Source organism: Calonectris borealis, chromosome 22 (assembly GCF_964195595.1).
Source record: "Calonectris borealis chromosome 22, bCalBor7.hap1.2, whole genome shotgun sequence".
Taxonomy (NCBI): domain Eukaryota; kingdom Metazoa; phylum Chordata; class Aves; order Procellariiformes; family Procellariidae; genus Calonectris; species Calonectris borealis.
In genome coordinates, this window is record NC_134333.1 from 8,653,024 (window position 1) to 8,675,980 (window position 22,957).

Here is a 22,957-nt window from a genome sequence, read left to right on the forward strand (position 1 = left end):
AGTGGGACGTGGAAACCCCCGCTGCCAGCGCGGGGTCACGGCACGGCGTGGCCGCAGTTCGGTGACGGGTCCTGCCCGGCTCTGGCATGAGGAGGGGGCAGGTGGGGACATGGCGTCGTGGGGGGACACAGCAAATCAGCCTGGGGGGCCACCAGCTGCCTTCCCTGGGGCGGTGGCCCCAGTCTCGGTGTCCTCGTCCCCCTGCCCCGGCACCCGAAAGCGATGCCGGAGGCACCGCCCGGGAGGAGCCGGGCGGGGGTCGGTCTGTGGGGTCGGTCATGGCCGAGCGCCGTGGGGGCACGGAGCTGCGCTGGCTCCTGGAACGGGGACGGGGACAGGGCGCTGGGAATCCCCTCCCTGCCTGCTGCCGGGGTAGGGTTCGGCTCCTCCGTTCAGGAGCCGCCTTCCCTGTCCCTGCCCTGGAGCCACGCTCGGCACCGGAGCCTTCCTGGATTGCCGGAGCCTTCCCGGCAGTGGCCGGGGCCCCACCAATGCTCCTGCCCGTCCCTGCAGGCAGGGCTGGGCAAGAGGAAAACCCTGACCCCGGGGTGCAGCAGGCAGTGATCCCCCCGGCAGGGACCCCGGCACCTCCCCGGCTCCCACCTGCTTCCCAGTTCCTGTTCCTGTTTGCTTACTGGGCTCCCTCCCTGCCCCGCTACCCGCAGCTGATACGGCAGCTCCCGGCGGTGCCAGCAGCCTTTACCCTGGGCTTGGCAATGCCCAGGTCACCCAAACATCCCCTCCCGGTACCTGCAGGGTCCGCCTGCCCTGGGGCCCCCAGCCCCTGCCCCATGCAGCCCACCTCGGCGCCCACCGCGAGCATCCCGGCAGAGACGGTGGGAGAGCACCAGAGCCGCCTTCGGCAAACACGGCAGCCCTTGTCCCTTGTCCATCCCCGTCAGCTCCGGGATGCCAGGGCGGGGGGGCCGAGGGACCCCCCCCGGAGGGAGCACGACCCCCACCTCCGTTTCAGGGGCCAGCGGCGATGGCCGACAGCCACGGCTGGTGGAAGCTGACCTTCCTGCGGAAGCGCCGGTCGGTGCCCACGGTGCTGTACGAGAGCCCCGACAGCCACGCTGCCGCCGCCGGCGAGGGCCAGGAGGGGCCGGGTGAGGAGGGGCCGCCCGGCTTCACCGCCCGCCTGGAGAAGATCGTGGACAAGAACAGCAAGGGCAAACACGTCAAGGTCTCCAACTCGGGGCGATTCAAGGAGAAGAAGAAAGTGCGGGCGACACTGGCCGAGAACCCCAACCTCTGCGCCGCCAGCGAGCGGGAGGAGAAATGACCCGGCCGGTTGGCACGCTCCGGCCACCACCACCGGCTGCCCAGGCCGGCTCGGCTCCATCCCTCCCGGGGACGCCGGACCGCGGGGCTTCGGAAGGAGAAAGGACTCGGACTGGAGTTTATTTAAGGGAGAAGCAAGGACCCTCTTTAATTGCAGCCCCCCCGGCTCGCAGCACCCCAGGGGCAGAGGGGGAACCAGGGAGCGGAGCCAGGCACAGCCCATCCCTCCCAGCCCCCCGCGGGCAGGGGGAGCCCCCCGAGGCTGACTGGTTCATACTGGGATGAGGACACTCGCCCCAGCTCGGTCGCTTGCTGTGGACCACCAGAGCCCATCGTTCACCCAGCTCTGCCCCGAGCGCGACGGCCCCGATCCCGCTCCCCTCCTGCCCGTCACTCCCGTGGGGGCGAGACCCGGGGACCCCCTGCTCGTCTCCCAAGCCCGAGGGGCTGCATGTCCACGGGCAGAGCCACCGACGCCACGTCCTTGCCAGCAGTCACCCCCAAACCAGGGGACGTGACGCTTCCGTGGACAAAGTCCACCCCCGAGCTGCCTCCATGGGGACCGTGGAGGGCTCTGGGCGTCCCAGGAGGAGCCGTATTCCTGCTGGCATCCGGGAATCGCTCCCTGCTCCCGGAAGGGGGGAGCCGACCATGGAGTGCGGTACCGGGGCTGACCCCGGGGGCAGCTGCCGCGGCCGATCTCACAGCCCCGGTGTTTGTTCGGGTTGTCGGAAGCTGAGCCTTTAGTCAGCTCTCGCGACTGCTGGTAATTAACTGTTGTTAATAAACCAGGCCTGGAAGCAAAGGCAGCTCAGGGGCGTGGGCAGCGGGAGAGCTCGGGGACCCCCCAGCCCCAGCCTGGCAAGGTCGAAGGGCTGTGGGTCCCTTCTGGGACCCCGGTGGGGGGTGGTGCCAGCGGCCGCCAAGGCAGGGAATCCCCGACCCCGCGGAGAGGGGGGGGACACGCGAGGGGTGGCCGTCACCAGCGCTGCCAGCCCGGGGTGCCCTCTCCGCGTTGCAGGGTGCGGCCAGGCCTGAAGTCAACAGGAGCAACCACCTCCCAGCTATTACAAAAGCCGGACGGTGCCAAGCGCCAGAGTCCAACCCCCCCTTCCCCGGCACAAACCCCGCGCCGGGGCAGCCCCGGCCCCCGCGGCCCCCGCCCTCCGCTCTGTTTGCTCTGCCCGCGCCCGCCGGCTCACAGGCTGCTCTTTGTCCCGGGGTTGGCAGCGCCAGATCCTGCCCGAGAGGGAAGGGAGGGAGCGGGGAGGAGGAGAGCTGTCAGCACGCAACGGTGCCCATCGGCTCATTTACGCCCATCACGGTGGTATCTGGGCTCCTGCCACGCTCCTAATGCCGCGATGGGTGGGAGACCTGGCTGTGCCACCGTCCCCAGCAAAGCCCTCAGCCCCTTCCCGGGACATCAAGCTGCCACCTCATGCTGTCCCCTTGAGGTGACGCTGTCCCCACGCCGTCCCCTCCCGTCCCACCACGGTGGCTCTCCCTGAGGGACGAGCGCAGCCGGGAGGGACCAAGGCCACCGAGCGAGTCTGTGACAGCGGCACAAGGTGTGTGACGGCCCCCGTGGCCGCCTAACCCAGCTCCCCCCATCCCGGGGCTGACCTCCCCACTGTCACCTCCCGCTGCCACCCACCGCAGGGCTTTGCCCAGCACGGCACGGCCGGGAACCCGCCGGGGGACCCCCAGCCGCGGCAAAGCCCCGGGGCACGATCCTGCCCCAAGAGCCAGCAACTGGGAGAGCAAACACGGAGCCAGGGAGGTCGAAGGTTATCAGGGACTGGTTTCACTGGGACGTGGCGCAGCGGAGTGGGGGCTGCCAGCACCCTCTGCCGGGTCCGCGGGCCGGGATCCCCGGCTGCACCGAGCTCCGTCTGCCGGAGAGCACGGCCCGGCCCCGCGCGGGTAAATATTAACCCAAACCCATTGCACGGCTCCGCACCGATCAGGCTTTATTTTTTCCAGGCAGCTGGGGGGAGCGGGGAGCGGCGCCAGCCTGGGCCCCCCCAAAACGAGCAGGCTGAGGGTTGGGGTCCCAGGGCCCCGGGGGGGTGGGGTGCGCCGGTGACAAGACACACAGCCAGCCACGAACACCGGTGACACAGTGGTGACATTAAAGCTGCAATTCAATAAGTTATTGCACAGACTGAGCACGCTGCATGGTTCTGCACGAGTGGCGGCAACGGCAGGACACGGGCAGGGGGTTCGCTGGGGTCTTTCTTGGTCCCTCCACAATAATTAACATGATTAATTAACCACCAGCGGCACCGGGAGTGGTCGCTCCCCACGTGCTGGCGGGAGGAAGCAGACGGTCTCTGGGACCCTCCTGCAGCTCTCGCCCACCCCAGGGAGAGGCGAAGGGAGACAAGGGTCTCCGGGGACCAGAGCCCCCGCCAGCACCCCCAGCGCTCAGCATGCGTTTCCCAGGGAGGGCAGAGCGAGGCCAGCCCCGTTCCCCAGGGCGTGACAGGGGACAGGCGGGCAGGTTTGACATGGGTGACGCTCCCGATCGGGCGAACGCGGCCGGAGACGCCGTCGGCCTCACGGGGAGAAGCGCTCGAAGACCCATTCACCCTCTCCCCGGTGCGTCATGTCTCCCAGGGGGGCCGAGCCATCCCGCAGGCGTCGGAAGACGATGCGGTCGTGCAGGCGGTTGGTTTGGCCCTGCCAGAACTCCACGACGTCTGGCTGCAGGATGTAGCCCCCCCTTGGCAGGGAAACACGGGGCTTTAGGGGGGGCCCGCCGGCGGGCAGCGCCCTGCCCGCAGACCCGCGACTCACCAGTACGCCGGCTTCGGCACCGTCGTCTCCCTGTACCGCTCCTCCAGCTCCATGTTCTTCTTCCTTAAATACTGCGGGGAAGGGGAAGGCAGTGAACGCGGGGGCGGCTGGGGCAGCCCTGGTTCTCCTGGCCCCTCCGGGCGCTGCCGTGGGGAAAGGGACGGCCGCTCACCTCCCTGTCCGGAATGACGGTGCTCTGTCGGCTGACGACGGCCCCGATCTGGCTGCTCTTGGGGCGGGAGTGGAAGTACTGCTCCGATTCCTCCTCCGGCAGCCGCTTCACCGAGCCCTCGATCCGTACCTGTGCCAGGCACCGTCAGCTGGGCTCTGGCCAACGGGTGCCAAAGGGGCTGCGTCGGCTCCCGAGCAAGGAACTGCCCCGTCCCCCAACTCTCCCCCCGCAAAACGCGGGCACTCCCCATCCCGTCTCATTCCCAGGGGCCGGGACCCATCCGAGTGTGATCCCCACCCCAATGTGTGAGCCCCAACATCCCACCCCGAGGGAGGGAGCACCCACTGCCTGACACCGTGCCAAGGTGCTCCCTCTGCTCCCCCCGGCCCCCCCAACATCCCTGCAACTCACCTGCCGGTTGAGGGGCTCCCAGTAAAAGACGAGCGAAGCGAAGGGGTTGGCGTCCTGGGGCGGGGAGAGAGGAGAGAGCTGTCAGCAGAGCAGCACCGCTCCCAGCTTTCAAAATCAGAGAAACCCCGCGCTTTGCCGCGGCAGGACCTGCCTGTGCACGGTGCCGGGCAGAGCCTCGACCCAAGCCGGAGCTGCTCTGCTTCTCCGAGAGCCTCAACCCCGGTGCAAAGGGGCTGGAAAGCTGCCCGTCCCCCCCCAGCACCCCCAGAGCCCCCGTCGCGGCCGCAACCCTCACCAGCTCCTTCCCCTTACGGCTCTCGTGGTTGGTGAAGAAGCGGAAGCCATCCTGCCCGAAGCCCTTCAGCAGCACCATGCGGGCCGAGGGCTTCCCGTCCCTGCGGCGGGAGAGGGGAGGCGATGACAGGTCCCCCCCCGCGGTGGCCAGGGGACCCCCGCCGTCCCCCCGGCTTTACCTGGTGCAGGTGGCCAAGCACATGGCGTTCGCCTCCCCGACGGCCGGGCACCCCACGGCCTCCTCGAACCAGACCCCGAACTGCTGGATGGGGTCGCGGGAAGCCAGGTGCTGCTCCTCGAAGGCCTGGGGACATGGGGGACACCATAAGGGGGGGGCACCCTGGCCTTTGGGGACACAGCCAGCACTGGGGCGAGGGGGTCACACCAGACTCAAGGGCATGGCCAGCACAGGGGCAGGGTGACCCCAGCCCTGGGGGTGCGGCAAGTGCAAAGAGGGGGGGGTCACCCCAGGCCTTAGGGGCACAGCCAATGTGAAAGGGGGGGTCACCCTAGGCCTTGGGGTCAGCTTGGGGGGGGATCACTCCCATTCCAGGGTCACTGCCAGCACGGGGGGGGGGTCACACCGGGCCCTAGGGACAGCTTGGGGGGGTCACCCCGGTCCCAGGGTCACTGCCAGCACGGGAGGGGGGGTCACACCGGGCCTTGGGGACAGCCTGGGAGGGGTCACCCCGTTCCCAGGGTCACTGGCAGCACGGGGGGGGGGGTCACACCGGGCCCCCTAGGGACAGCCTGGGGGGGTCACCCCAGTCCCAGGGTCACTACCAGCACGGGGCGGGGGTCGCCCCGGGCCTTGGGGTCAGCCTGGGGGGGGTCACCGCGGTCCCAGGGTCACTGCCAGCACGGGGCGGGGGTCACCCCGGGCCTTGGGGACAGCCTGGGGGGTCACCCCGGTCCCAGGACAAAGCCAGGCCGGGGGCCCCGCAGGCCCCGCTCGCCCCCAGGAGCGGGGTCCCCCCCCGCCGGGCCCCCCCCGCCCGTTCCCACCTCCGCGTCCCCCCGGTAGCTCTTCCGCAGGGCCCCCAGGTCCATCGCGGCCGCGGCCGACGGGAGCCGAGCGGAGCCAAACCGCGCGGCCCCCCCTGCCGCGGCCCCGCCATCGCCCCGCCCCGGGGCGTGGCGCAGTCTGGCCACGCCTCCCCCCCGGCAGCCAATAGAGAGCGGCGAAGCGCGCCCACGGCAGGGAGGGGGTGTGGAGCACTGCCAGCCAATTGGAGGGGGTGGCGGGGGCGGGACGCGGAGACCCGGAAGTGGTGTCAGGGCTGTAAACAGGCACATGGAGGGGCCCTTAAAGGTACAGCGTCCCCGGGGGCGGGGGGCGCAGGGGAGCGGGGACAGGGTGGGGCGGGGACAGGGACGGGGCGGGGGGGCACTGGGGGGACGGGGGTGAGGGGGCGGGGGACAGGGGCTGGGGGGACACAGGGGGCGGGGGTGGGCAGGGGACATGGGGCACAGGGAAGGTGGGGACGGGATATTTGGGCCTGGGGGGATGGTGACAGGGGCTGGGAGAAGGGGGCACAGGGATTTGGGGACATTGGGGACAGGGGCAAGACATGGGGCTGGGGGACACTGGGGGGGACACTGCGGACTGGGGACTGGGGGGGGGGCAGGACTGAGGGGACAGGGGCCTGGGGGGCAGGGACTGGGGGACCGGGCCAGCCAGGCGGGTGGTGGGCAGGGGAGCTGCCAGGGGGGCCGGAGGGGACACCGGGGACGGGCAGGGCCCTGGGGACCGGGGGGAATGGGGACAGAGAGGGGACACGGCAGGGACGAGGGGAGGTGGGTACGGGTGGGCAGGGGGCGCAGGGTGGGGCAGGGAGCAGGGGGGTGCTGGGAGGCCACCCCGTGTCCCCCTGCCAGGTCCCCTCCGAGCAGGAGGGGGGTCCCGCAGCCCCGGCGAGGCGCCCGGGGGCCGGTGCGCCCTGACGCTGGCACCGATGGCCGACGGCGGGGCCGAGCCCCGGGACCAGGACAAGCACCCGGGGGGCCAGGACCCCGCAGCCCCGCAGCCCCCGGCACCCAACCTGGGCCACGGCAGGTACAGGGCAGGAGCACGTCCCCGTGCCAGCACCGGTGGCATCCCCATGTCCCCAAACCGGGGAGGGGGCTGTGACCCCCAGAGGGTCAACGCTGACCCCCGTTCCCTCCCCATCCCCAGGGCCCTCCTGCTCGCTGAGGACATCACAGCCAGGAAGAGACCCCGGCTCTGCCCGGGCGCCCGGGCCAGCCCCAGCCACCCACGGGGACCCGAGAGCCCCTGGGAGTCGGGGGGTGCCGGGGGGGGCTGGGGGCCGCGGGCGGGCAGAGTGGCGGGGCTGTACGCCCAGCTGCTGCGGGAGCTGGAGGCGGAGGTGGGGGAGCTGCAGCGGGCGCTGGCAGCCCGGGACGAGGCCGTCCTGCGCCGTGACCGTCGGATCCGGCAGCTGGAGTTGGAGAACCGGCAGCTCCGGAGCCACGTCCGCAGCCTGGAGGAGGAGAACGACCTGCTCTCCTCCGGGGGTGGCCGTGGGGGACCTTTGGCCACCGCTGCCACCGCTGTCACTGCCACCAGGACCCTGCTGGCCTCGGGCACCGGCTGCATTGGTAACTGCAGCGGGTGGGCAGGATGATGGCTGGGTGTCCCCACCATGGGCTGGGAAGGGGACCCGGTTTGTGGGATGGCACTGGGACAGAGGGACAGAAGGGGACAGGGACAGGCTGGCAGGGCTGCAGGGTCCCTGCCCTGCCTGGGGACAGGGTCTGTCCCACGGCTGAGCTCCCCCGTGTCCCCGCAGGTGTCAGTGACAGCAACTTCCAGTTCCTCAAGGGGCTCGTGGGGTTGCTGGAGAGCGACGCCGCCGCGCAGGTGGGTCTCGGTCCCCGCGGGATCGGGGTCTGGGGACAGCTCTGCCCCCGTGTCCCCAACCCACGCAGCTCCTCGCCCTACAGAGGCTGGGGACCAGCCTGGCCCTGGCCCCCAGCAGCGCTGGGACACCCATGCCCAGCCAACCCCCCTCTGTCCCCGCAGGTTGGGGGTCTCCAGCCCTTCTCCGCTCCCAGCCCCGGGGAGCAGCGCTGTGCCCCGGCCGATGTCCCGCGGAGCCCCCCGGCCTGGTGGCTGCGGGCAGGGCTGCCCGGTGGCTTCCTCCCCTACCTGGGCACTGAGGAGGGGGCCGGCAGCCCGGCCGCACTCACCGACACCGCCTGCCTCTGGGAGGAGAGGGGGGGGGACACGCTGCCCAACGGCACCCCGCTCTGGGCCTCACCTGTCGAGGTGCGTGGGGGCCAGCTGGGGCTCCAGGGGTCCCACCAAGGCTCCTGGGGTGCCACCAGAGACCTGGGGTCCCACCAAGGCTCCTGGGGTGCCACCAGGGACCTGGGGTCCCACCAAGGCTCCTGGGGTCCCACCAGAGACCTGGGGTCCCACCAAGGCTCCTGGGGTGCCACCAGGGACCTGGGATCCCACCAAGGCTCCTGGGGTGCCACTAGAGACCTGGGGTCCCACCAAGGCTCCTGGGGTGCCACCAGAGACCTGGGGTCCCACCAAGGCTCCTGGGGTCTCACCAGGGACCTGGGGTCCCACCAAGGCTCCTGGGGTCCCACCAGAGACCTGGGGTCCCACCAAGGCTCCTGGGGTGCCACCAGGGACCTGGGATCCCACCAAGGCTCCTGGGGTGCCACTAGAGACCTGGGGTCCCACCAAGGCTCCTGGGGTGCCACCAGAGACCTGGGGTCCCACCAAGACTCCTGGGGTCCCACCAGAGACCTGGGGTCCCACCAAGGCTCCTGGGGTGCCACTGGGCACAATGCCATGGTTGGAGCAGAGGGGACAAAGGGGTTCTCCCAGAGCACAGGAGAGGTGGCCCAGGGGCTCCCCAAGGGATGGAGGGGGTCAGGGTACCCCAGGGATAGAGCAGGGGGGTCCCCAAGCTCCATCCAGGACCCAGACGAGAGCTCTCCCCCTCGCCGCAGGAGAACGGGAGGCCCAAACTGGAGCTGGTCCCCAACTCGGGGGTCTACATCACCCACCCGCAGCTGGACGACCTCTCGCAGGTCTCCACCGACAAGCCCAAGCTCATGACCCGGCGGCTGCTCGATTACTTCTTCTCGCGGGAGACGCTGGCCCGGTCCTCGGCCACGGGACAGCGCATCGCCCACAACAACACCACCATGGAGCGGCCGCTCCGCCTGCCGGTGGCCGTGGTCAACGCCATCAAAGGTAGGGGACGGGGGGCAGGTGGGAGGGGGTCCCGCGTCGGCCACGGTAGCGGGTCAGGAAAGGCCACGGTGCCACCCGTGAACGGGGTCGGGTCCCCCTCCGCCCCGCAGAGTACGTCACCAAGATGTGCGGCCGCGGCTGCAACTTCAACGCCGTCATCAACAGCAAGTGCGGGACGTCCCGGCGGGCCGTCAAGAAGATGGTTGTGAAGATGGAGTGAGCTGAGACCCACGGGATGGCCACGGCCCTCCGGCCACACCGGGGGGACGAGCCCGGAGCCCTCTGGTGCCACAGATGGGGAGCGGGGACAGGGAGGGACATGCCGGGGACGGCGGGATCGCGCCCTCGTGCTTACAGAGGGGCTGCGGCTGGAGGATTCACCTACAGACCGGCTGGCTCAGCCCCAGGTCCCCACCGTGGGAGAGCCCACGGCCGCGCGTCCCGCTCCCTCCAGCAGCGGGGAGCGGGTGCTGGCACGGGCAAGGGCCGGCCGGAGCAGGGAGATGCCGGTGCCGCGCGTCTTGCCGGCCGGTGCCGGGGTCAGCGTCGCGGTGCCGGGGTCCCCCGGCACAGGGGACGGAGCCAGCGGCCATGGCCGTCCCCGGCAGCAGAGCTGTTCCCGCACACAGCAGCAGCTCCACGCGTCCAGCCACAGCCCAGGACTGTTTCCTTGTAAATAAGTCCGTTTCCTGCAATATTGGGGATTCCTGTAAATAAACCCCACTTTCCTTCTGCCCGAGAAGGCCGGCAGCTCGCCCTCCCGGCAGCCACGGTGCTCGCCCAGCATTTCGCCTTCGGCTCTTCACCGCCGTGGCTGGCTCTTGCTGCACGTCCCGCTGCGGCCGCAGCCGGCACAGCCCCGGTCACGGCGGTGCCCGGCTCAGCACCACGGCTCGCACCGTGCCACCTCGGGAGAGAAAGGACCCTCGGCGGCACACGCTGCACTGGATTTGCCTCTGGTGACTAAATTTATTTAGCAAGGAAAGCTGCCGGCTGACTCCACACCGGCCAACCAGTTACAGTTAATAAAGTATAACAGATCTGTCATGTAATCCAGAAAGCAACCTGGGGCAGTTACAACTAAAAAATAAAGTGGATTTGTTTAATTTAAAAGCTCAAAAATAACAAGCCATATGTTTTTTAAACATGTAGTAAACACAAAAGCAATATAATCTATGATACAATGTACACTATACACAGTGGGGATGGCGGGCAGCACATGGGGGAGGAAAGGGGGCTGAAGTCCCAAAATTCAAAAGGAAATGCCACGTCACTTGGGAACAGAAAGGTGGGGAGAGAGAAATCATCGGAGAGAAAAAAAAATATGTCTTCAGTATGGGAAAAGAAACGTTAGGAGAAAAGGGGGGCAAGAAGATGGGCAGCATTGTACAGAGAAATTAAATAAAGATTAAAAAAAGCACTCACAATACACAGTGTTTGTAATTGGGAGCGGGCAGCGTAAGGCAACGATCTCCATAGAAAAAAGGGACCTTCCAAAGGGGGTTATATAGATATTTATAGCTATTTATAGACTTTAAATATAAAGTAGGAATGTGCTGTGGAGCCTCTCCCGGCCCGCCCGCACCGGAGCGTGCAGTCCCCTCCGTGCCCGGCTCCCGCATGGCCGAGAGACGTTTCGCCGGGCTCCGGGCCACCGCCGGGCCACCCTGGGGACCGCAGGGAGGGTCGGCCCCTCGCACCCTTCAGAAAGGGCTTCTTCTGCGCGGGGGCCCAGGCGGCATCGGAGGAAGAGCAGGAGGACGTCCCCGAGGGCTCCTCTCCGTGGGCGGCCGCGGCCGGGGACGCTGGAGTGCTGCGGCGTCGCAGGCTGGTGCCCTGGCAGGGTCTGTCCGCGCAGCCAGGGAGCCGTGGGGCAGCTCCCGGCCCTACAAGTTCTTGGTGACCAGGTGGGTTTTATAGTGCTTCGTCAGGTGGTCGCTCCGCATGAAGCGTTTCTGGCACTGCGCGCACTCAAATCGCTTGTCACCTGCGGGGAAGAGCAGCGGCGGTCAGGGGGTGGCCGTCACCGACCTACTTCTGTCCCCGCATTTCCCTAAACCAGCCACGGTCAGGACAGCGGGGACACCCCAGGGTGGCAGTGACACCCCCACGACAGGTCCCCTCTGCAGCCGCTCCACCCCAGCCTCCTCCCATGACACCTCTGTCACCGCCGTCATCTGGAGAGCCCGAAGGCCGCAGAGACCCCCCCCAAGTTCTTCAGTCCCTCCCAGTAACTCAGCTGAATCGCGGGGACAACTTGCGGTGGCCCGAGGTCATCCCAGTCCTCAGCTCAGCACATCCCCTTGGCTCTCGCAAGGCTCAGGACCCTGCACGGGCTGGGCCACGATTCGGGGGCTGCTCTGGGAGGGAGGGGGCCGCGCCACGGTGCTGAGCTGTGCCCCGCGGGGCCGCAGACCTGTGTGCGTGCGAGCGTGCCGCTGCAGCTCGTCGCTGCGTGTGAAGCGCTTCCCGCAGAAGACCCAGTTGCAGACGAAAGGGCGCTCGCCCGTGTGCAAGCGTACGTGAGCGCGCAGCAGCGAGGTCTTGCGGAAGGTCCTCCCGCACTCGGGGATGTGGCAGATGTGCTTCTTCTTCCCCGGGTCCCCCGGCCTGGCGAGGAAAGGCACGGTTAGCCTTGGAGACGGGTGCCGGTCCTGCAGGGCTGCCCCTCTCCCCCTCCGTGCTCACCTCTTCTCCCCGTCCTTGCAGTTGGGGCAGGTACACGCCATCCGCCGCCTCTTCTCCCCCGGCTGAATCTCTCCGGACAGCGCTTGCTCCATCTGGAGCTGGATCTGGGTCGGGCTCAGGCCGCTGATGGTCAGGTTGTTGCCGGACATGTTCTGCACCGTCAGCTGCTGCTGGCCTGGGGAGGAAAAGGGGGAGTCAGGCTCTGCCCCTCCGCTCCTGGGGGGCCGTGCTGTGCCCGCGCGCCGGTGCCCAACACCTCCGTCCATGCTCCTCGCGTGGGTCCTGCCGAAACCCTCCGGAGGTGGCTGGCTGGAGGAAAGACCCCCCCGCATGCGGGACGGGACACCCCGGGTCTCGACGCCCCGCATGCAGCCACGGCCCCCCTGCCCCGCCACGTGCTGGTCCCCAAGCGGGGCCGGTAAGTCCCTTTTTTCTGAATATACTGTGCGGTTTTTCAAAGTTTTTGGTTTGACCCTTCGGGGTGGGGAAATGACCAAAGAGGAAACAAAAAAGAAACTTTGAAAAAACGTGCAATATATTGACCAAAAAAACGGGACTTACCCCGGACCCTAAGGGCCGCTCCACGCTCGGGCGCTCACGGAGGCGGCAGCCTGGGCCTTGCACAGCACCCGGCAGCCGTGACGGGGGCTGGAAAGAAGAAGATGGGGTCAGCGTCAGCAAGCGGGATCGCTGCTCTCGGGGCAGCGGGGAAGGAGGAGGAGGAGGAGGAGGAGGAAGAGGAAGAGGAGGAGTGGGATCTGACGGTGGAGCGAAAAGGGGTGACTGCAGAGAGGGAGGATGGGATCGGGGGCGCAGGCAGAGCAAAGGTGCCACCACGAAGCGCGAAGCCGAGGGTCGGGGCAGCCCTTTGGCAGCACTGCGAGACACACGGCCGCTCCGGAGGCGGGCACGTGCTGGCTGAACCCAGGCTGAGACCCGACTCGATTCGCTTCATTCACGGGCAGTAGCCAGCAGGTCCTACCGGTCCCTTTCGCAGCCGGGGCTGCAGCAAGGCCCCCGCCAGCCTTGCGGCACGCTGCGGGCAGCAGCGCAGCCAGCAGCAACATCTGCCTGTGGCATCTCCCCGACGCTCACGGCTGGCCCCAGATTTAGACGCGAAGCAGCAATTAAAAACCCCCTTAAAAGCAACCCCAGCGAGGACGGTGGCCCGCTGCGGAGCACAAAACCACACTGGCCCGTGTTTTATGCTGACATCGTTTAGTCAAGCAAGAAGGAACAGCTTCCGACTGCAAAACCGAGCCGGGACTCCTGCCGGTTCTTGCTGAGAGAGAAACCACCGCACGGCAGCAGGTCTTTCTGGATCAGAAAGCAGATAAACTTCCCTCAGACACAGCTTCCTCCCCTCGGCTCCCTGGTGGCAGCCCACGCCGCTGGGACTGGGCTGAGGAAGGTTTGCCGGGCAGCAGAGGAGGACAGAGCGGCTGCCGCGACGTGTCCCTCCTGGCAGCGGGGAGATGAGCAGGCGATGTGGGGACAGACGTGCACCAGGGCTGCCGGCGGCTCGCAGACCGCTCCCGCCACTGGCCAGGGCAACGTCTGGCTATTTTCGGCTTAAGGAAGACGCTTGTCCCACAGAGGTGAGGGGCTGGGTTCACTCAGAGGGACTGGTGATCCCTCGCTACACAGCTCGGAGGAGCACAGAGCTTGTGTGTGTGAACGCACCTCTCCCATTTGGCTACTGGAAGCCCAAACCAGCAGCCATCACACCCAGTGGATGCGAGGAGAGATATCCCAGCCCCGGGAGCTGGCAGCGCTATCTGCGGTGGGGGCTGCTGGCCCAGAGGTGCTGCGGGAGGGAGAGCCCCGCCGCACCACGTCCCTCAGCCTGCCTGGGTCGCAGCCCTCCCGAAGACACACGTCTCACCCCAAGGGCCTGGGCACGGCTCAGCCTTCCCCCTGCTCGGAGCTCAGGAGCGACAGAGCTGGTCTGGGCTCTCGGGCAGCCTCAGCCGCTGCGCTCAGACATGTCCTGTAGCTCGGCACGACCACACCGCCTGACCCTGTCCCCGCTAACCGCCCTCCCTGACACAGCTTCCCAGGATGGGCTTGGAAACACCCAGCAGAACCACCAAAGAGACACCCTATGAAACACTCGGGGCCTCCTGGAGCGACGGGAGCTAGAGAAGCTGATGACATTTAACAGTCAGCAACATTCAGCCTCAGGGTACAAGGGATCTGTTTACAAAGCTGCAAAGCGTGCTGCTAGCAGGGGGGACTTTCTGTCCTCCGGATCAGGGAGCTGCCTACGTCCTGCTGTCCCTCCCGCCCCGTCGCAGAGCAGGGCGCAGCCCACCTCCGGTGTTGGTGATGGTGACAGGCACGCCCTGGACTTGCACGCCGTTGATGTTGATGGTCTGCATGGCCTGCGCCGCGGCCGCCAGCTGAGCTGCGTTCAAGCTGATGATGCCTCCGGCGGGGGCAATCTTTGGCAGAGTGCGTTCCTTGCGTGTGGCTGGTTTCTTGTTGCTGCCCCCCGTGCCGGAACTGCGGGACACGGGGCTGCTGCAAGAGGTCCCAGACGGAGCCACCGTCATGGCTGGGGCTTCCTGGAGCAGCACTGTCTGCAGCTCACCCGACGGCGTTTTGAAGTAGACCTGATGGGAGGAGAGAAGGGGAGTGAGACCAGCCACTGCCACCGGGCAGACCCCCCTCCACCACGACCGTCGTCCTCCCCACACAACCCAGGAATCTGGGCCTGTGATGAGCCAAAGAGCAGGAGAAGTTGCCCGAGCACCTGAAGACCCTTTGTGGGCCTCCTGAAGAAGGTCCCGGCCTTGCACGCCAGCAAAGGGCTGCTTTGGCCTTGCAGCCGGGTTTCCAAAGGCAACACTAAAGACACAGTCCTACAGGCTGTGAGCCCCACTCCCCCACCTCCCTCCGCCTCCCGAGAGCTTCTGAGCAGGCTGGCGCATCCCAACCCGAGGTGGTGGCACAGCAGATGTTTCAAGGACACTGCGCTCCTACGGGTCCTGTAAAAGCAGGTGACCAGCAACAGAGACTTAATAAAGCCCTGCGGAGGAAACAGCTGTGCTCCCAACCCTTCTTAGACAGCAGAGAATCGACGCAAGCAATGCCAAGTTGATGGATGTTTGGTGGCTCACAAAACCCTGCAGCTTTTTAAAGCCTGGGTAAGAGCTTGGAGGAGAGGCAGAGGGACCTTGCAGGAGGACAAAGGAGGTGGTACCTGGGTAGGAGTGGGTTCCGACGTCTGGATCTGGAAGTTCTGGGAGGATTTTTGGGGGACAGTGGGGAGCGTGGCGGAGGCAGCTTGGACCACGCGCAGGGCCTGCTGCGGGATCTGCACCACCTGCGGCTCCTGCTTGGGCTGCACCACCTGCACCTGCTGCACCACGGCTGGCTGGCCGGAGCCCGGGCTCTGCACGATGAGCAGGTTGTTGCCCGCCTGGATGATGTTCTCCGCCATGGTCTCTATTAACACCGTCTCCACCTGCTCAGCCACAGCCACGGCGGCAGGCTGGGCAGGCGACATGGCTTTCTTTCGAGCCTTTTTGCTGGGCTTCGAGGGGCTCTCTGCAAGGATCTGAGCCTGCGCACCCGGCTCGGCGGCGTTCACTAGGTTGTTCACGGGCAGGGCGAGAGTCACGTTGCTGCCGCCGGCTAACTTGACCACGTTGCTTGTGCCCTGCACTGGCGAAGCTCCACCCTTCTGCGCCGGAGCCGGTTTGATGGGCACGGGCTTGTGAGAGGAAGAGGAAGGGGTGAGGATCGCTTGATTCGTGCCTGGAATAATCTGGATCTGGTTGGTGAGGTTGGGCTGGACCTGGATGGTCTGTCCCCCCGCGGTCTGGATCTGGGGCACCGCCTGGTACTGGATGTTGGCAGACGAGCGGGTGCCCTTGTTGATGACAGTTGGGTTCTGAATGGCAAAAACCAGCTGCCCCCCGGGGTAGGAGGTGCCGACCTGAGAGCCCTGGATCTGGAAGAGGTTCCCTTTCGACGACAGAATCCCAAAGCTGTTCTTACCGGAACCCAGAGGGAGCGGAGCAGGTTTGATGGGGACGAGTTTGCGAGGCGTTGGCTGAGGAGGGGCAGGAGGAGTCACGGCGGCTTCCACTGCGGGGGGACCGATTTTGCTACATGTCGCTGCGAGGAGGGCAAGAGGAGACGGCTGGGAATCCTGGGGAGCCAGGAAGGAGGCAGGCAGGTTAGAGACAGGGGCTTGGGCCAAACATCTGGAGATCGAGTCCGCGAAGGAAAGGGTACACGCTATCGAAAGCAATCCAGTCCATGCCAATGAGACACCCCTTATTAAGGGAACTGCTTAATTACCCGTACCACGTGTGCCTTTAGCTCACCTTAGTCACACTACTTTTAGCCATCAGGATGGCGACTGCCTTTTAATCGTGTGCCTAGGTTCTTACAGTCTCTATAAAGCTGCAAATACCCTGCAAGTCTGCTGGTATTTACACCCATTACACACACCCTGGAGTGCTTCATGCAGTTTTAATTCCAAGACCACCTTGTGCTATCAGCTGCTAACATGACTCAAGAGGTCCTTAAGGAAAACACAGCACAGGGAGGAGAAACAACGCTCCGGAAGAGTTGGCGTCGGGACTGGGAACAAGTCCAGAGCGCAGCTCCCCAGCCTGTCTTGCAAGCAGCCCTCCTCCTGACGCGGCAACAGTGGCTACGGCAGAGGCAAGAGGGGCCAAACCACGCAGCGTTTGCTGTCCTGCACCCCAGGACACGTCCTTCCGCCCCAGCGGGGAGCCGGGAGCCCACCGATGCCCCCGTACTCACCTGGGCAGTGGAGGCAGCTGGCTGCAGGTATTCACTGGGGCTGACGGCAGCAGTCGCAGCCATGCTGTCTCTTGATCTGCGAGGAGGAAGCAGAGAGATGGAGGAGTAAGACCAGCAGTAAGAACCGAGACCACAGCTCCTCGGTGCACCCAGCCCAAGGCCCCGATGCCCGAGGGACTCTCCTGGCATCTCCCTGCACCGCCCAAAACGTCACACCTCACCCACATGCCTTCAGTGGGGGGTTACAAAGGGGCTAGAGAAACCTCGTCATCTCATCACACTCTCCCCGCACTTTCCTTTGGGGAAATTTGGTGGGCAACTGGCTGCAGCCCCCACTCATTTGCCTGCATCCCAGCACAGCCTTGACCTGAAGCCCCGGGCCCCCCCCGGCTAAGAGACCATCGCTGCCCTGCGGAGCCCCCTGCTTCAAAGCCGAGGCAGGCATGCCCAGCTAGCCGACAGCCTCCCTGTTCCCAGCTCGCGCCACCTTCCTGCCGCTTGTTTTTCTAACTTTGGGAATCTCAAAGGACAGAGTTTTGGTACAGAATCGTGTTTTTCAAGGCTGGAAAAACACTGTTTCAATTATTTTGGTATGTTGTCAGTGCTGAGTGTTTGTAAGTCATTATGTAATTAAAAGGTCACTTGGGGGAATAAAAAAGCTGCTGGTGCTGGCTGGCAGCGGGACCTCGGGAGACTGAGAAAAGCTGTCGGCAAGCAGGGAGGAGAGAGCAGCAGCAGGCGGCACACGAAGGAGAGGAGGCGCCCGCGGGAGCCGGGGCCACGGAGCCTACAGCTTCGACGGGATCTACACACCGGGGGGAGGAGAAAGGCAAAGTTACGGCGGAGGAGCCGGTCGCTCGAGGGCCTCGGCAGGCACAGGCGGGCAGGGAGGGCGCAGGGCGAGCGGCCGCGGCTCCTCCGATGGCATGGTGGGAGCGTGGGATGAGGCAGAGCCGCCCCTGAGGGGCAGCTGCGAGGAGGGGGGCGATTCACTGCCCCTGCGGCTTTGCTGCCTTCCTCTCTCGACACTTTCCTTGGGAGTTTGCAATCTCTGATGCTCATCGCTTCTGCTGCCCCGAACGCCGCAGAGCAACAACACCGAGGCTGAGGCTCTTCTTGCCACTGGGCCAGCTACAACAGTTTCTTTTTAAAGGTTTAATAGGGCGAAGCCAGGGAAGGAGACTCCTAAACCCTCACAATTTGCTAAATCTTTTGTTCTGGACTAGAAAGACATTTCATCCTCGACATTTCCTTTGGCAAATTCCCCAGTCACCCCCATCCAGCAGTCGCTGTATGGCTCAATAGCTTGATAATATTTGCCTAGACAAGATGCCAGGGAGAACTTGTCTGAGCTCGAACACTCTTTATTATTGCTGCTGACAATGTCCTGACTTCAAACGGGGAATTACGGCCATCCGAGGAGTACGGATGCTTGGGGTTTACTCAGGGCGCCTCTGAAACGCAGCCCTGGCGCAGGCGAGCCGATGGGAAGCCAGCGCTGTGGTATTTACAGAGATGCTTGGACAGCAGGAGCGATGGGAAGTGCTAGCAGAGGACGAGTAGCACAATGAAGATACGCGGTCCCGGATGGCTTATAACACATCGCACCAGCCAAAAATTAACTGTTGTTTAAGCACAGTGAGTGGCTTTTTGCTGCTCACAGGGACTGGGCAAGAACGGCATTCCAGGACTGTGGCAGAGCGCTGGTCTCCGGCTCCGAGCAGGTGAAGTGAAGATCTGGCACAGGCAGAGCTGCTGTTTAACAACCTCGTGCTCCTGCCCGGGGAGCTGCAGGAGATCCAGCGTTGGATGAGGGACTACACGGATGGGGAAAACTAGGCGTGGGGTTTGTTTCAAAGGGAGCAAACTCCACGCTCCACAGCCCAGCGTGGCAAAGGCTCGGCAGCGTCACTCGCAACGGAGGCAAGAGGCATCAGCACAGGCTGGCTGAGGGTGACAGGACCAGCACCCGACTTCAGAAAAGGCAAACTCGACCTGGCTTGAAGCAGCATCAGCTGCCAGCACGGGGCTGCAGGAGCCCTGGGCAAAAGGCACATCTGCATTGGGAAAATAAAGGGGTTCTTTCATTTTGAAACTGTCAGCTAGCAGGGACGGTGCATGAGGCGTATGCTTTGCTGCCCAACGCACGGGCCGGTCGTCACATCTTAATACAGCTTAAGGCTGAGAGAAAAACCCTCTAGGTAATTGAGATGCAGCCAACGCTCGCATAAAACCAGAGGTGAGGGCCCCCAGTTCCCCCTGCACCCCTCGGCCGTCCTGCGCAGCACGGACCGAGACAGACGCCTCCTCCCTGGGAACGCGAAGCCTTTCGCCAAACAGAAAGCCGCTAAGAAACCGAGCGATCGGGCCCCGGGCCAAGTCACCAAGGAGCCCACTTCCCAAAGGCAAGGCAGCTCGCCCCTCGCCAGCACAGGCTCCACAGCTCCTCTCAAGGCACCGCGGAGGCTCTTTCACAGCCTCGACCGAACGCATAAATCCCCGGGAAGGGTCAGGTCAGAGTCCCAGGCGCCTGGGATGGCATCGCAGGGAAATTACTCGCCCCGTTCCTTAGCAAAGGGCATCCATTCCCTTGAAGCAACTCGCTGCCGCTCGCTGTGGCAATCTCCCAGAGACGAAAGCATCAGACGCTCGCGCCCAGCGAGCTGGCCTGCGATAATAGGACGCTTTCTTCCCAGAAAGCCGGGAGCTTGTACGGCTGCCCGAGTTCAACGGCTGCACCCTCCCTTTCAGCAGAATTAGGGCACTGCTGAGGATTAACAGCCCTGACTACAAATAAGAGCAATGCTGAGCTGGCCAGAACGAGAGACACATACCAGGAGAGATTCCATTAGCCCGAACAAATAAATAAGGATAATGACTGGGGGAGAAGCCCTGTGTCGCCGCAGTTGCGGTGTAATCCCTCCGCGAGTTTCTCACTTGTACAATTTACGTCCAAGTCCAGCAGTGACAGTTTCACATCCTGAGGGTGTAACGTGGTATAAACCTACTCACAGCGCGGTGAAACCAAGCGGGTACCAAAGCACACGGCTTCACTGGGAGCGGAACTGTCGCTGCCTGCGAGGAACGTTTCTGGATCTGCCCTGGGGGATACGGACCCTTCTGAGAGGCAGGAGCTCCCCTCCGGCACCCTCTCACAGACGTGCACCGCGAAACCGTCGCCTGCTCGGCGTTACACACTTATTCACGCCCCACGAAGAATTTGCCAAGCAGTTCAGGTCCAGTTTGCCCTTCTGTAAACCCCCGCCAAGCCTCAAGCGGAAGAGGACTCTCCCTTAAGGCAATTAAAGAGCACTGATTCACAAAATTCATTTTTCTCTGGCCACCTCCTCTTCTTCCGCTTGTCACAAGTGTAGTTTTGTTTGGAAACCATCTCCCTACAGACTGGAAACAACAGCCTCCTCACCCCTTGCCTGCCTTCACCCCTGTAAAAGGACAAAGCAACCAAAAACTCAGAGATTTCTGGCTCGAGAACCATTTCCTCTATTATGTTTCTCAAACGAGCACAACCAGGACTCATTCCTGCCCCAGGACACAAGGACCAAGCGCCTCACGTCCCAACCAACCGTCCCAATACCCTGACGTCTTCCTGACGGCACTTCGAAAAGCTCTCGGAGCCCGCCGTGAGCTCACAGCACACGGAAAAAAAGTCCACAGGACTCGAGCGATGGAGCTGTAGGAAGAGAAAACTTACCAACCGCGCCAGCCCATGAGACCCCATGTCCAGCCGGAGGAAACGCCTGCTAGCCGCCAGCTGGACCGCTCACACCAGCACGATTGGTAGGTTTGCTCAGAGGCGGCTCCTTCGCTTCTCACAAGAATTTATTTACTTTGGAAACTGTGCCATTATCTTCAATATTCTACAAGAGATATAAAGGGGAGAGATGTTTTTTTTTCCTTCCTAACCAGGATAAGCTCTTCTCCTCGGGGAGCTGCCAGGCAGTCCTCCACAGGATCTACGGCTTCCAGCTCAGCGGAGGAGCCCGGGACAGAGGCAAACGCTGACGAGAAGGTACCTGCCAGTCCTCACAGCCACAACCAACGCCCCGTCCTGCAGCTGGAGCAGCGCAGGCACTTCTACGCAGCTACAAAACTCCCTTTCGAGGGGTCTGGAAAGTTTTGTGCATTTTAGACCACGATTTCAAGGCCTAACACCACGATATCCTTGTTACCTTCTCACAGCCCCCTTCTGAGAGAGGAAATACCACACCAACTTACAGTCAGGGCACAAACCTTCAGTCCAAGTGCTCCAGTTGCAGGGGAGGCTCTGCTCCCCAAAATACCCTCCCCATCTGCCTGATGGATCTTTTTGGGGGGGGGGGGCGCAGGGGGTGAACGTGATCCTGACTTTCAGCACTTGGTTTAAGCCAATTGACACACCTGATCTGAGTTACCGTGGTTTTAATCAGCACCTTGAGCGTGAAGGTGAATCAGAGTCCCCTAAAATGTATGAAAGGCCTCGGCAACTGCAAAAAAATGCTCAGGATTATGAAGCTAAGCACAGTCATAGGGGAAAAAAACCACGCCAAGGGTAGCAGCCCCATTTGTTTGTCAGGGCCATAAGCAAGTCTCAAAGTCGGGCAGAAAGGAGCTCAAACACCTGCATATTTACATATTAACAGCAGGAAATCAAGCAATGTCTTAGAATAAACTGGCCAGGATTTCTGTTGTTGTTGTTTTAACTCCTGGTCTGACTCCGACACGCCTGTGACAGCGCAGGCGTTACAGCCACTTGCCAACATCAGAGTTTGTTTTCTCCTTCCCTGGTGCTGGGGGGAAATTCCCTGGTGCTTTGGCTGCATTTAAGGAGGAGGAAGAGGAGAAGCAGCTAAAATAAAGCGAGCCAGGATGGCCGCGCTGCCAAGGATGCACAGGCACTCTGCGGAAGGACCGGCTTTGGAGAGGAAGGAGCAGCTCCTTGCTCTGCACATACAAGGAAGGAGAGGTTTTGAGGAGCGGGAGCAAGCGGATTGCAGGGCACCCTCGAGCGGCGACTCCCCCAGAGTGACGAGAGGCCTCGGTGGAAACTTCCAGCAGCATCAATCTGTGGCTCCCTGAGCGGCCGAGGCCCTGTTGCACTTCCCCCGGGACCAGAGATAACCGCCTCGGTCCTCATCTCCCTGCTGCACCCCCAGCCTCGGGACGTCTCCCCCAGCTCTGCTCTGCAGCCCCCCCGCCGTACGGCCAGTGCCCGAGGGGAACGAGCCCGAATCCCTCTCCACAGCCCAGGGGCCAGAACGGGATGGGGCTGAAATGCCCTTCCCTACACGGCCCCCCCAAACACACAGCAGCACCCCACGACTCCACACCCCTCCAGCTCCCCCCAGCCCGACGCATCCCCTCCCCAAAAACCGGGACAGCTTCCCACGCAGCACCCAGCCACCCCACCCCGCTGGGCAACGCGCCCCCTCCACGCCCCCACGCGTGGGGGCTCCCAGGCCCAGGCACCCCCTGCGCCCGCTCCCCCCTGGGCACCCCCATCCCCAAGGACCCTCGCAGCAGCCCGGGCACCCCCGTCAGGGTCGCCCCGCACGGACACACCTCCGCCCCCCGGAGCCGGGCACCCCTCGGAGCGCGGGGAGGCCCTGGGGGGGCCCCAACCACCGCCCGGGCACCCCCGGGTCCCCGCCGCCACGTACCGGGGCACCCCCCGGCCGCGGGGCCGCCCCGCCCGGCCCCTCCCGGCGGCGGCGGCGGTCCCCGGGGAGGCGGGCCGAGGTGGCGGGCCCGCCCCCGACCGGGCCCCGGCCCCGGAAGCGCCGCCCGCCCGCCCGCCCGCCCGGCGTTCGGGAAGGGCGGGCCGGGGAGGCCGCACGCCCCTTCCGGGCCCGGCACCACCGGCGCTGCCACCCCCCGAGCCGCCACCCCCCGTTCCAGCGCGCCCGCCCCCCGCCGCGGGCCCGCACAAACCGGCCGGAGCGGCGGCGGCGGCTCCGACCCCCTCACGGCGCCATCTTCCTCCTCCGGGGCCGCCCGGGCACCGCCCTAGGTGTTCCGCCCCCTCGGCGGCCTCTTGGCCAATCTTCACCCGGCTTGCCGGCGCTCTGGCCAACCGACGGCGAGATGCTTTACCGTCGGCCAATCCGCCGCGGATTGCCGCTTGATGAGCAGCTCCGCAGAGCAATAGGACACGTGATGGAGTGACAGCTCCGCCAATGGGCGCGGGCCTCCGGGGTGACGGACGGAAGCAGAGACCCAATGGGAGGGCAGATATCTGATTGACAGCGCCGCTGGCTAATGGGAACAAGCCCAGCCAGTCGCCATCCGCTGATTGATTGACAAGCCTCCCAGGC

At 64.8% G+C, this 22,957-nt stretch overlaps 4 protein-coding genes across 7 annotated transcripts; 2 read left to right on the top strand and 2 right to left on the bottom strand.

Annotated features, from left to right (window-relative positions):
- Nucleotides 1-980: 980 nt before the first annotated feature.
- PRR15L (proline rich 15 like) lies at nucleotides 981-2,340 on the top strand. The gene has a single exon (XM_075171869.1). It carries the CDS (start codon nucleotides 986-988, stop codon nucleotides 1,283-1,285), a length of 300 nt encoding a protein of 99 aa, XP_075027970.1. The 5' UTR covers nucleotides 981-985; the 3' UTR covers nucleotides 1,286-2,340.
- An 892-nt stretch (nucleotides 2,341-3,232) lies between these two features.
- On the bottom strand, nucleotides 3,233-6,095 carry PNPO (pyridoxamine 5'-phosphate oxidase). The gene is made up of 7 exons (XM_075171495.1): nucleotides 5,966-6,095; nucleotides 5,140-5,264; nucleotides 4,962-5,061; nucleotides 4,667-4,720; nucleotides 4,256-4,384; nucleotides 4,084-4,154; nucleotides 3,233-4,009 (listed from the first exon to the last, which is right to left on the bottom strand). The coding sequence occupies exons 1-7, from the start codon at nucleotides 6,008-6,010 to the stop codon at nucleotides 3,844-3,846; spliced, it is 690 nt and encodes a 229-aa protein (XP_075027596.1). The 5' UTR covers nucleotides 6,011-6,095; the 3' UTR covers nucleotides 3,233-3,843.
- Nucleotides 6,096-6,204: 109 nt separating this feature from the next.
- LOC142091916 (uncharacterized) lies at nucleotides 6,205-10,484 on the top strand. Its single transcript, XM_075171501.1, has 7 exons — nucleotides 6,205-6,272; nucleotides 6,839-7,016; nucleotides 7,137-7,561; nucleotides 7,753-7,823; nucleotides 7,986-8,231; nucleotides 8,930-9,176; nucleotides 9,287-10,484. Exons 2-7 carry the CDS (start codon nucleotides 6,916-6,918, stop codon nucleotides 9,394-9,396), a joined length of 1,200 nt encoding a protein of 399 aa, XP_075027602.1. The 5' UTR covers nucleotides 6,205-6,272; nucleotides 6,839-6,915; the 3' UTR covers nucleotides 9,397-10,484.
- On the bottom strand, nucleotides 10,265-22,688 carry SP2 (Sp2 transcription factor). Of its 4 annotated transcripts, XM_075171497.1 has the most exons (8): nucleotides 22,575-22,670; nucleotides 20,359-20,524; nucleotides 16,647-16,722; nucleotides 15,070-16,023; nucleotides 14,179-14,479; nucleotides 11,865-12,039; nucleotides 11,593-11,786; nucleotides 10,265-11,163 (listed from the first exon to the last, which is right to left on the bottom strand). In XM_075171497.1, exons 3-8 carry the CDS (start codon nucleotides 16,707-16,709, stop codon nucleotides 11,063-11,065), a joined length of 1,788 nt encoding a protein of 595 aa, XP_075027598.1. In that variant the 5' UTR covers nucleotides 16,710-16,722; nucleotides 20,359-20,524; nucleotides 22,575-22,670; the 3' UTR covers nucleotides 10,265-11,062. The 4 variants fall into 4 exon arrangements, with proteins under 4 accessions (XP_075027598.1, XP_075027597.1, XP_075027600.1 ...); XM_075171496.1 differs by lacking the exon at nucleotides 20,359-20,524 and having other exon boundaries at nucleotides 22,575-22,688; XM_075171499.1 differs by lacking the exons at nucleotides 20,359-20,524; nucleotides 22,575-22,670 and adding an exon at nucleotides 22,304-22,323.
- Between the last annotated feature and the right edge of the window lie 269 nt (nucleotides 22,689-22,957).